Source organism: Adiantum capillus-veneris, chromosome 18, assembly GCF_014529385.1.
Source record: "Adiantum capillus-veneris isolate H3 chromosome 18, ASM1452938v2, whole genome shotgun sequence".
In the NCBI taxonomy this organism is placed as follows: domain Eukaryota; kingdom Viridiplantae; phylum Streptophyta; class Polypodiopsida; order Polypodiales; family Pteridaceae; genus Adiantum; species Adiantum capillus-veneris.
The window spans coordinates 138,176,769-138,189,908 of record NC_140948.1 but is presented as its reverse complement, the minus strand read 5'-3'; the positions used below and the strand labels follow the sequence as shown (position 1 = coordinate 138,189,908).

Below are 13,140 nucleotides of genomic sequence, written 5' to 3'. Positions count from 1 at the left end.
GGCCTAGCAACGGGCGCCACCCCCTCCTCGTCCTTGGCTGCATGCACGGCCCCTCCTCGTCCTCACCCTTGGCTGCCGTCGGGCTTGTTAGCTCAGTCCATGCATATGCGTCCTCGAATCTGTTACGGCCCCTCCTCGTCCTCACCCTTGGCTGCCGACTGCTTGTTAGTACCCTCAGTCCATGCATAGGGGGGGGGGGGGAGAGAGAGAGAGAGAGAGAGAGAGAGAGAGAGAGAGAGAGAGAGAGAGAGAGAGAGAGAGAGAGAGAGAGCACTGGACATGAAAAGCAAGCATGAACATGAAAAGCAAGTTAAAGCATGACAGAGAGCAACGTACCAAGCTGGCTTCGAGCCTCCTGCGTCTTCTTCTTCTCTCTCTCTCTCTCTCTCTCTCTCTCTCTCTCTCTCTCTCTCTCTCTCTCTCTCTCTCTCTCTCTTTCGTACTTCACGCAGAGCAGGGAACGACTATGTTCATGAGGTGCTAATGAGGTAGTGTGGACTTCACTGAGCAAAGATATAAGGCTACTGAGGTTCCCTGCAATCCGCCAGCGGTTGTACTTCAATGCGTACTTGAAAGCTACCCAAAGCCGCCACCAACGCTATGATGAAAAGCGGGTTAATATTGCAGTAGGTATATTTTTTGCTATATTCGCAGCCTTCATTTTTTTTTGTCGTATGCCTTCACGTCGTAAAAATAGACACGTGGCATAGGAAGGCTTCCGCCATAGTATGTTAGTAGATTTGGTAGTTTTCTTGTTTTCAATATCAATGCATTAACAAAAATTGCCATGTATCAAAACTTGGACGTTCTTGTGAAATGCATCCATGGAACATGACGAAGTTAGTGCACATGGATCAATCATAAAGTACATATGGACGAACTTGTACATGCAACAAGTAACAATTTGGTACATGTTAACCCTTCTTGGGTATTTTGCATGTTCTTTTACAAGCGAACATGTGAGTATTTGTAAAAAAATAAAAAAAACTTGAAATTAGATGGGCAAAATTGCCCTCAGGACTAAATAACATGAAGCATTTATTGAAGGAGGGTGAGGGGATCCACGACTGAGAAGTTCACGTACGAAAGTTAGGACAATCGTAGTTGCAAGTGTATATTGAAACTAAACCCGGACATGAAATAAACCCCAAAAACCCAAGCAACACATGTTGGCTCACAACATAAGATTATAAACAAGAGTTGGGTTACACACCACGGGCATGGGTGAGGTGGTTAGTCCACATGATTAGTGACATGCACCATCAAGCCATGGGTTCAAATACTAGGTTGTGGGGTCGGGGGAGTACTGGTATGTCCTGGTTTACCCCACCTCGAGATTCTACCCGCTCGTCCCGGTCGTCGATCCTTTCATCACTACTCATTTAATAATGGGTGTTACTCAAGGTAGTGAACGCAACCCAGAATCACCATTGTTTGATAGGAAGTGCCCAAGTCGTTTGCATGACTAGGCCTACATTTGAAAAACATTCCAAAACTGATGGATGAGTCATGGCCCCAATTGCAAATTCGACCAAATCCCACTTTGCTCAAAGTCATGTTGAACATAAACTCTTCTGCTCTAAATTGTTGGCATCTCTTTCACCTCACCAACCTCCATCATCCCCCTCAAATTCCCTTCCCTTCTTTGGTTGGTGCGTGAAATTGTCCATCGGAGGCAAAATCGTCAAGAAATTTGACAACTTGGTTTTGAACATGTGTGTGCATTTTGCTAGGCTGTCCACCTTTTTTGGGCAGTTGAGTGTTTTGTCTTGGATAATGCTGATGAATGCATTATATGAAAAGTACTCTTGTCCCGACATTGACGAATGATAATATCTAGCTCTTTGGAAGCAGTCCAAGGCAATGGTCATTGGTAACCCATTCATGAGCTAGAGAGGTCAATCTAGGTGTCGAAGAGAGAGAGAGAGAGAGAGAGGGGGAGGGGGAGACTCATATCCACAAGAAGATTTAGAAATTTTCTCATGTAGCCTATGTAGTCTTTCTCAGTGTATTTCATACAATGCATAACATCATGAGCTTCTGCTCGAGAGTGGGCCGGTGGTCCCCAGCTGCCCGCAATCGTACCTAGCTAGGTATACGGTGCCTCCCTCATAGAAGCTTATGATGCCTCCCTCATAGAAGCTTAGGATGTTGAGGTAAGTCACAATGTGAGAAATATTGTGAGAATTTGTCCAAAACTTCTTCTGGAGGCCTCCAAGGACATAACTGAAGAGAGTTTCTCCTCTTCTTTTACTCTTCATTCTTCCCCCGCTGCTCATAGTTAATTAACCAAGGCAGTCTCATCTGCAGCATCAGCATTGGTCAGGATGGCAGCAACGGTGGGCACAGCCATAGCTTTTCTAAACGTTCTTCTCATTGCTTTTATTATGGTCATCACCAATCTCTAACTGGGTGTTCTATGCTCAATTATCGTCATCATCATCCTCAGCTGTTGGGAATCTCTCTCTCTCTGTCTCTCTCTCTCTCTCTCTCCCCCCCCTTTTCCTTGTCTTCCATCTCTGCTTTTTCAGTGAGCAGAGCTTTATGGCAGAACCCCATTGCCAGCTTTTAAGGTCTATCGTCTCCTTCTCAGCACCTTCACGGCCACCGGCATTATCTGGAGCTTGCACATTAAGCTTGACCACCCCATCTCCCTCCTGTTTCAGGCATAGGCCTAGCCACAGAGCAACATTCACTACTTCTGCGCCTGAGCTGAGCTCAGCATTCCCTACACCAATGCCATACTCACCCAAGGAAACCATGATCTCTGCAAGGAGGACGACTAGCTGCAAGTGCAACTGCAATATGTTCTCTGAAGCAAAGGAATTTATAAAGGACAAGCTGGGCCTGTCAGAGGAGGACGATGATGAGGAGGAAGAGCTGTCGCAGGGCTCACCGCAGACCACAGTAAAGGTTCCAAAGGAGAGAGAAGGGAACCAAGCGAGCATGGGCCGCATATCGCAGAAGTGGAGAGAATTGCAAGGGAGTAACCATTGGGAAGGCTTGCTTGACCCTTTGGACCTGGATCTCAGAAGAACTATCCTCTTCTATGGGGACTTCAACCAAGCTGTCTACGATTCATTCGAAACCGACGAACATTCGAAGTATACGGGCGCATGCAGGTCAGATAGGGATGCAGCACCTCCAACCTTAACAAGGGGTTGTGTGTGTGTGTGTGTGTGAGAGAGAGAGAGAGCGAGAGCGAGAGCGAGAGAGAGAGATATATATCAAAGTTTTCTTATCCTCATCACAGGTTTTCTAAAGAAGATTTCTTCGAAGGAGTTAGACTAGTGAATGGAAGGGAAATACAGTATGATGTAGTGAGGTACTTGTATGCTACCAGCGTATCTGTAGACGTGCACGGCCTCGTGTTTATGAGATCATACTCAAGGGAGGCATGGTCGAAAGAGTCGAATTGGATCGGCTATGTTGCTGTGTCAAATGATGAGGCCACCAAATTTCTGGGCAGAAGGGACATTGTGATTGTATGGAGGGGCACAATGCGCCCATTTGAGTGGCTCAACGACTTCGACTTTCGGCAGGCTGACATCACCCCTTTGCAACCCGCATCTTCTTCGACCAAAACAAAGAAGGATGATGATGATGACAGTGATGGTGGAGATGAGCCCAGTGTCGAGAAAGGCTGGCTCACTATCTACACAAGCTCGAGCGATAGATCGGCTTTTACGACAAGCAGTGCACGAGACCAGGTGGGTGCTTGCCTTGCTGTTGCTTTGATACACTTCTCCATGCTTGAACTGTCTGAACATCGAAGTTATCGCATTCTCTCGACAGATTTTGAATGAGGTGAGGACTCTTCTCAAGAAATATGACAACGAAGTCGTGAGCATCACCATACTGGGCCATAGCCTGGGAGCAGCATTGGCAGTAGTGAATGCATTTGACATTGCAATTAACAAAATCAATGTAAGGGAAGGAAAAGAGACATGCCTTGTTACAGCGTTGGTGTTCGGGTGTCCGAGCGTTGGAGACGAAGCCTTTGTGAAGAAATGCGAGGAATTGGACGGATTGAGGGTGCTGAGGGTGAGGAACAAGATTGATCTCATTACCAAGTACCCGGGCTGGTTGATGGGCTACAGAGATGTCGGCAAACAGCTCCTCTTCTCTTCACTAGACTCACCATATCTCAAGAAGTCCAATGTAAGTGCTGTCTCTGTGTGTGTGGCTTTGTACTTGTTGTATCTCTCATTAGTGAAGAATTTGGCTTAATGACAAATGCCTGTTTTCATTGTTGAGATGGATATAGGCCCCAGGAGATTGGCACAATTTGGAGGTGCACTTACACATGGTGGCCGGAACGCAAGGTGTCGGGAACGACTTCAAGTTCACCATCAACCGGAATGTGGCTCTCATCAACAAGTCGTCGGAGGCGTTACGGGATGATTTCCTGGTTCCAGGCTCATGGTGGCAAATGCAGTACAAAGGGTTAGTCCAAAGGGAGGATGGGTCTTGGTTTATGCCTGATAGAGAGGAGGGTAAGAGGCCCAAACCAGAGCCCCTTAATGATTTGAATCCAGCACCCTCAAATAATTAAAAGTTTTGTGCTTACTGCTCATGTGACGTGAAGAAAAGGGGATGTTTTACTCGCATCACATCCCAATATTGCCCATGTGTGTACATGAGAGAGAGAGAGAGAGAGAGAGAGAGAGCGCGCATTGTATTTGTATGTTGTTTTGGACTTGTTGAAACAGCCATTGGGTCTTCCACAGAATTTGACTCCTTAAGCCATTTTTTCTGTAGTAGAAAGTAACCTTCTATAGGGAAGGGTAGGACATTGAGGCTATTGAGATGTGCATCTACACAAAAACTCCCCTTTTTGGTATGTGGAATGACAAGTTTTTTTTTTTTTTTAATAGGGGCAAAACTCAAAATTGTGAGTGAATTATATTAACACAACCAAAAAATTATATTTTTTTGTCATGCTCCCACTATAATGGAACATAACTACATCGGTTGACAGTCATGAGCATGACAACTATAAAGGGACATAACTACATCGGCTCATAGGGAGCCACCCCAAAGAAAGGGACAATGCTTTTTTTAAACACCAAAGCAGCAGATGCAATTTAAATAACAATGCAGATTTGCATCAAAATAGAAGTTCTTAAAAAAAGTAAGCAATGTACCAATAACGTGATTTTGCGACAAAACGATACTAACGTAACCTTCTACAAACAACATTAAGTACTCTAAAGATTTAAAGGTTCAAAGTCAAGATTCTTGCAAGTCATAACCACACGTTGAGGTGTGTCAATTTGTGAAAAGACTCTAATTCGGTATTGTGTATGCCAGCTTATAAAACTAAGTGTGGGGTTCGTCTAAGGACAACAACCAAATGGTGGCTTGGTTTTCATTGTTTGCAAGGAGATTACAGTCAATATGGTAATATCCAAGAATATGTGTGTTACTAAGATGTCTTGTATAGACCAACAAACATATGGGAACTCTGTTGAAAAGTTCCCGGAGGCAAAAGAATTTGTCTCCCTTTCCCAATAATAGATACTCTCTCTATTCAATCTTGGAACGTGAAGGGATTAAAAACCCGGAAAAAGGGCACTCTCTTCTGGGAAGAAGTAAAGAAAGAGAAAGCAGTCAATTGCTGGGCCATCCAAGAGCACCATTTGGATGCTCGTAGCAAGAGTAGACAGGCTGTATAAAAAAGGAAGTGACGGTTTTAGTGGTGTCTTGTTCATTGCTGACAGAGATTTGGCGCCAAAGATGGTGTACGCGTCTGTCGCACGTGTCAATGCAAGAAACTTGCCGATACACTGTGTGCGAGCCACAGATGGCTCCAAGCACACAACTAGCCTAAACTAGTAACTTCAAGAAGACGATGGTGTGTCACTCACCGCTCTACGCTTGCTGTCGTGGAAGATTTCTCACCGCAAAGAAGAAGGAGACGCCGCTACACCGCGCTCAACCGCCTCGCCGCCGTCGTGCCGCGGCAATGCTTGATTGCACTCTCTCTTTCTCTCTCTCTCTCTCTCTCTCTCTCTCTCTCTCTCTCTCTCTCACGTATATACACACACACACAAGGAGATGAAGAAGAAGAAGATGGAGATGAAGCAAGAGCACTCTTCAATTGCACAAATGAGAAAATGAGTGAATTTTAGGTTTAATTGACTTTATATGAGCTCGTCCCATTCACACTTGGGCATCCATGCTTAGCCAACTAATCCCTTGAATGTTCCAGTTAGAGTGCGCCTCTCATCGGCGATCACTCTTACCCTTTTCCTATTGGACCGACAAGTCCGGTACCTGACTCTACCAAATAAACAATACAGCGTTTGTCGTAGGTGATAGGAATGTACGTGAGGGTTAACATTGCCCCCCTTCGTGATGTAGATTCCGTCCTCGGAAGCTATTGAGTTGAAGCCCGTTCGTCGAGGTGGAAGAGAATTTGAGATGAATGTCCTTAGTTTTCTTCAGTCACTGCAAAATCAAACAACATTGGCACAGTAATTGCATTCTCATGTACAATTAAAAAGCATATGCAGTTATATGTAGACAATTCGATTGGTAGCATAATTCTAAACCATTTGTCAGCAATAAATATTAAATTGAATATACAAACGCATAAACAGTTGGGAAGGCAAAAAATTTAAACAAGTCTGGGGTCGCTAATTTAATGATCGAAAGGCACTAAAGATCGACTATTAATACCATGGGCAAGCCTCTCAATTTTCTCTGGTCAATTAATTTGTTTAATCGCGAGAGTTAAGTATTTCATGTCCGAGGGCTGACTAGAGGCTATACCTAGAAGACCTTGTAGTTAAGCTACGATAAAAGGAATTTCTCATGAAATCATTGCCTGACTGATTACCTTTTCTTTGACCCCCCAAAGTCTTTTCCCACCGATTCAATTTTGATGTGTGTGCTTATTTTGTATACCTTGGGTTTTTTGCTTTTCAAGGAAAAGCACCCACAGTGGGAACCTCTAGGGCTCTAGTACCATATGCGATACATGTGAGTGGAGTACCAAATCAAGCTGAGGTTTCTCTTCCAGCTTAAGCTTTTACATTGTGGCACTTTGGTTTTTGTTTGTTCGTTTTCAGCATTTTAATTTTGTAACTTTGGGGGGTCATATAACGCTGTTACCCTCCCCAGGCTCATCACACTAGTAAAGTCCCTTTATAATACTTAAGCTAAAGGTCAATAGGGACTAAGCCCACTAGAAAGACCTAGTACATTTCACAAAATGCTGCCTAAATCGGATTAAGAACCTAAGTAATCATTAATATATTAGGAAGGCATTCCCCATGGTATTAACACTAGGTTGGTAACCAGACAGTTTTATGTCCTAGGACATTTTTATGTCCTTTTAACTGGAAAAGTTCGACAAATTAATTCTAGAAATTCAAGTTAGATAACATAGATTGACCAATTGGGGTAGGTGAGGACAAACTTGAAAAAAACTTGGAATTTTTTTCAGCATTGTTGCATGCCTTCTAATTTGAGTAATTAAGCAACTATCCAATCTAAGCATGGAAAATTGCATGCAATAGCCACCTTCCAATTGAGTGTCGTGCCTCCCCAAAAGCTCAAATTGGCCGGTACTTGATGACTCTCCCGAAGGGGATAATGACTTTGTTGATGTTATTCCTCCGGAATGGCATAGTGGTGATGGCCTTGAGCAAGAGCCCCGTGGCACATTTAGGACTCTCCCTCCCTTCAATGGAGTCCATGGAACCGATTTGGGTCATTTACCTCGTGAGTTTTGTGAATTTCATTTGTTTTTGATGTTGTTTCCACTAGATCTCATTGATCACATTGTAAGTGAAACAAACACGTATGCAGAAAAAGAGAGGAGAAGGTGTGAGAGCTTGCATGACTCCATGCGTAGGTGGGTTCCTATTGATCGTCACTCTTTTATGCGTTTCATGGGCATAGCATTGGGCATGGCACTTCAATACATGCCTTCCAAGAAACACTATTGGAAGGATGACGTGGTAGGCTCACTCTTGTTTCCTAACTTTGGTGAGAAGATGAGCCAAACCACATTTCAGCAAATTAAACGGTTCCTCCACTTATGAAACAGTGCACAAAGGCCACCTCGTGGATGTAGAGAGCACAAGTTGTGGCAATTAATTGATTTGGAGGAGCGGCTGAATTACACTTTTCAAAAGCATTACAATGTAGACAAGTGTGTCACTATTGATGAGCGCATAATTCCCTCTAAATGCAAATTGAACCCATGTAGGGTTTACAATCCAAAGAATCCGCATAAGTTTGGCATACAGGTATGGAACCTATGTGATTCATCAACGGGGTATAATCATGCATTTCAAATCTATGATAAATTGCCATGCCCGGAATTGTCTTTTCATGCAGTTGAAAATTTGGTAAAATCCCTTCCAAGGAAGGGTCATCATGTGTTTTTTGACAGGTTTTTAACCTCCTTTAAGCTTCTTGAGCACTTGCTTCATGAGGGCCAAGGTGGTACAGGTACTTATGTGGCAAATAGAAAGTACTTCCCGCATGCAAAGATGCTACATTTGGGTAAGCAAGCACGAGGTGCTTGCCGGTTTGCATATTGCAAGAAGCAAGGTGTCCTTGCTTGCAAATGGATGGACAAGAAAGAAATTTTTTTTGCTTCTAATTGTTATGGAATGCATAAAGGTGAGGTAAAGCGCTTGATGAGTGATGGAAAGAGGAGGGAGGTTGTATGTCCTGATGTTGCGGTGCAATACAATGCATGTAAGGCTGGCTGTGACACATTTGATAGTATGGTTCTTGGGAGTGGTTATAGCTTGCAAAGTACAATGCATGGTTTTAAGTGGTGGCATGCAGGTTTTTGGGGTCTCATGGATTCCGTCTTCACAAATTGTTGGATCATTTGGAAAGACCTCTATGGCAAGAGGGATGTATTCAGGTTTGAGTTTATGCTACATATGCATGAGCAGCTGGTAAATAATGCTTTTAGGCCGTATGTGTGTAAACGACTGGTGATAGAGGATGCATACAATGGCCATTTTCCCGTTTGTTTGCATGATACAACAAGTAGGTATTGTGTGGTATGCTCAGCAAAACGGAAGAAGCTTTTGTCTGAGCACAAAGAAGTGCAGGGCTCAAAACCGTCCCGCACTATTTGGGGATGTGGTAAGTGTAAGAAGGTAATGTGTGCTGATCCTTGCTTCAAGGACTACCATGCAAGGGTGGTTGTTGATTTTCTCTTTGATGGTCGCTCGAGAGTCACTAGACGACGAGACTCCGTCTTATGTAAGTCTTCTAGCATTCTTCATGGTCTAGTGACTGTTGTCATACTTGCATGGATTAGGCCTAGTTTCTCATACTCTCTAACTTCTGTTTTTGCAGGACATGCAGGATTTGGCTGCTGGATTCTACCCGATGGCTGGTTCTTTTTGCTGGTTGACTGGTTTTTTGCTGGTGACAGATGGCTGCTGGTTTTTCTGGTTTTTCTTTGCTGATGGCTGGTCACTTTTGCTGGTTCTTCTGGCTGCTGGTTTTTCCCTTTGATGATGGTAGGTTTTTACATTTTCTGTTGGTTTTTCCCTTTGCTACTGGTCTGACATGGGCTGCCCTTATTTTGAGCTTATGGTCTGTTTCTTTAGTTGTGGTCTTATGGCAGGTAATATGGTTTCATGTGATATTTTGGCACGATCTTTTGTTGCGGCATTATGGTTGTCTATGGTTTTGGCTATGACAGATGCCTTTGGGTATGGCTATGTGAACTTGTCTATGGTTATGGGTTGCCTTTGGTTATCATTCTGTGAACTTGACGCAATGGTGTTATGGTTCCAAGTTTATGGTGCCTATTGGCTATACATCTTGCCGGTTATGTAAGTTGTTTAACTCCACTTTTGGTCTTCTTATGTCAACAACTTCTATATGGTTGCCACCTAGCCAATTGTGTTGTTGCCAGGGATTGGGGATTGGGGATTGGAGCATTTCGTACCATGATTTTGTTATAACATGGTTTTGACAATGTGCCTTTTCTTATGGTTTTGGTGATGTGCCTTGTGGCAAGGACAAGTTTAAGTGGTTTGTTTTGGTCATGGGCCACTTTATGGTTATGGTAGGTGCTCAATTATGGATATGGCAATCTTTATATCTTGGTCTTTTTATGGCATATGTGTTTGTGGCAATTATGGATAGAGATGTTCTTGTGCCAAGTTATGTTTATGGTTTTTGCTAGGTTATGTTTATGGTTTTATTTGTTGCTTATGGTTATGGCAAGGGCCCAATTATGATTATGGAAGTTGCACAAGTTGTGAGGTCCATTCTTGTTTTTTGATGGTTGGTTTCTCCCAACTGTTATGGTTTTATACTTCATGGTAGTGTCTCGCTAGGGTTTTGTCTTGTTACAGTTTGCAATCTCGCCAGGGTTGTGGCTAGCAAGGGTTTGTTGTCTCGCCAGGCCAGGGTTTGCAATCTTGCCAGGGTTCAATCTCGCCAGGGTTTTTGTCTCCAGGTTATGGGTTGTGAATTGCCAGGTTATGGGTTGTGTCTACGTTTTGTCACTTATAATAGCAGTTCTAAAATAGCCTACATCTGATCCAGTGTTTCCCTCTTGAAATTATGGTTTGCCTTTCTCGCCAGGGGTTTTATGAGTTCTTGACAAGGTTTTATGATTTATCTCGCCAGGGTCTCATGATTTATCTTGTTGGTTTGTTGTCCAGTTCTCTCTTGCCAGGGTTCACTTGGAGTGTTTTTACACTTGTTTATGGTAACAACTGTAGGAACAAATTTTGGAAGATTATGTTTTGGTAAGGCGACATATGGCAACAATAGATGCTTGCTCTCCCATTGTAGATGGCTTGCTCTTTCTTTTCTTGTCCTCCTCTCATCTTCGCAAAGTTCATGAGTGTGTAATGTTCATTTGGAGAAAGTATTTGTGGTTTATGTACGCCAAGGTTTGTGATCTTGTGTATGATGGTTAGGTGGAGCGAGTCGATGAGGTGCCCAACTTTGTTAGGGTTTGTGTCGCTTGTTGATAATACTCCACTGGAGGAACTTCATGTGGTTTATGTACGGAAGGGTGTGTGAGCCCTTTGCCAAATGCCTGCTAGGGTTTGTGGTGCTTATGATTTATGTACGCACTAAAGTGGTTTTCTTAGGTACCAAGTCTGTTTGCTTAGTGTTCTCTATCTTATCAAAATTTGTGATCCTTCTCGGTCTTCTTGGTGTTTTTTATCGCGCCAAGCATTTTACATCTGGCCAAGTATTTTTGACATGATGTTGTGGATGGCTTATGGTCTTGTGAACATGTGGTAGCTCCTATCTCATGAAGCTTATGGTATCACTAATGGGTTTTAGAATATGTTTCTCTTGAAACATGGAATAGCAACATGTGCCACGATATGATTATGATGGAATTATTGCCTTGTTATGGTTATAACTATGCTAGAATGGCACTTGTGATTTTAAAGACGTCCAAATGCTTATAGTTTATGGCTATCCTTTTGGCCAATGTACATATGGATCTCTTTCACATGGTTGTATGGTTTTTCTCATTAGGTATATCTATCATTGTGGGAGGTTATGGTCATTGTAACTTATATTCATTAAACAGTAGTATGTGCAAGTCTTTTCAAATGTGGTGATGATGACTAATGTGGTATGCATATTAGGTTGGAAGAATTTGTTCTTGTTGTAAAGTTAGTGCTTTGACATGTTATCTTTTGTCCTTCTAGAATGGCTCTAATAAGCTTTATATTTGTAGAAAAAAATACATTGTTATAAAATGGTTTCTAATTGCTAATGTGCATAATGTTTTTTGGTCATCCCTATTCATGGTGCACATGGAAAATTATCATGGAGGACCTTGATTCAAGCTTGCAAATTTGTTCCTCAGCAATATAACTTACTAGTATTACAATGTTCTATAGCTGGGAAAAACTTCTCATTCATAATCTCCTTGTCATTATCAATGGAGGATGAAAAGAAGTGACTTTTTTGTGTCAGTGATATCTAGCAAGATTCATAGTGCTCATAAAGTGCTTCGTATACTAAATTGAATGATCAATTAGCCATTTGTAACCGTACATGCACTTACACCTCAAACTGTCTAAAAACATGCTAATTTCAAGTAAAATGTGAGACTTCTAATAGGTTTTTTGAGGTCGTAGGTACTCTTTCAATTGAAATCTATACTATTATAGATTCCTGGAAAAATGTTGGAATGACTAGAACAATTGTTTTTTAGGAGCACTAAGCTACGCACTAATGGACTTCCCTGTTTTTTGCTGTTTGTAAAAAAGCACTTACTTTGAGGGCTTAGTTCTTCCACTAGATTACACATTTCAACATTATTATAATTTTTTCTAAAGTACATGGGTCTTGTGAATACTCTCAATGAAGGGTTTTGTGAATAGACACCTCTTCTAGGAGTTGTTAAGTTTTTCTTGGACCCTGCAAAGGACAGTTTTATGTCCTGTTAGGTTACCAACCTAGTGTTAAGAGAAGATCTCTAACAACTAGCTTGGTCAAACTAGCTTAGTCGAACTGCGTGATTTTTAAACCTAGACAAGTGATTATGACAAAAAGATACATTGAATATAATGTTTGATACTAAGCAAATGAATTGTATATTATGCAATCACAATTAAAGCAGACAAACATGGATGCAAAAAGATAAGGGGCAATGTTAATGGACAAGAAACGCCTGTTTGTGTTGATGGTCACGCTTGATTTGAAGTGTGAACGAGAGAACGATTCCATGAAGGTCCAAATCCTAACCACAGCAACACGTTCCTGTACACACTAGGAAACACAAAGAATACCTCTAGGAGGCACATCAGTGGGAAAAGGTACCAACACTTATTGAACACAATTAAAAAACATAAGGAACCCTAACCTAATTATTGCAGTCCCCCTAGAGAGTCAAGGGAATAGGATATTGTATAGATTGGGGGAAACCCTAATGCTAAACCCCTATCCTTGTCGTCGAGAAAAACAAAGCCATCATTCGTGAGACCATATGTGCCATCCGTATAATCATGTAAATCTTCTTTATCATCAGAGGCACCAATGTTTACTAAGAAGGTCACTAGACGCCTATAGCCATCTTGGTCAAAAGGAGAGGTTTGTGCAATGGGAGATACACTTTCTACTAAGCATGGATCAGTCGTGGTCAAGAGACGTATCAGCCATTCTAAC

General features: G+C 42.3%; 2 protein-coding genes across 2 annotated transcripts; both read left to right on the top strand.

Moving 5' to 3' along the window:
• The first annotated feature begins 2,002 nt into the window (after positions 1–2,002).
• On the top strand, positions 2,003–4,732 carry LOC147436508 (phospholipase A1-II 1-like). Its single transcript, XM_086489376.1, has 4 exons — positions 2,003–3,122; positions 3,254–3,710; positions 3,796–4,161; positions 4,268–4,732. Exons 1-4 carry the CDS (start codon positions 2,545–2,547, stop codon positions 4,553–4,555), a joined length of 1,689 nt encoding a protein of 562 aa, XP_086345502.1. The 5' UTR covers positions 2,003–2,544; the 3' UTR covers positions 4,556–4,732.
• Positions 4,733–4,865: 133 nt separating this feature from the next.
• On the top strand, positions 4,866–10,069 carry LOC147436507 (uncharacterized). The gene is made up of 2 exons (XM_086489377.1): positions 4,866–9,503; positions 9,594–10,069. The coding sequence occupies exon 1, from the start codon at positions 8,508–8,510 to the stop codon at positions 9,447–9,449; it is 942 nt and encodes a 313-aa protein (XP_086345503.1). The 5' UTR covers positions 4,866–8,507; the 3' UTR covers positions 9,450–9,503; positions 9,594–10,069.
• Positions 10,070–13,140: the final 3,071 nt, after the last annotated feature.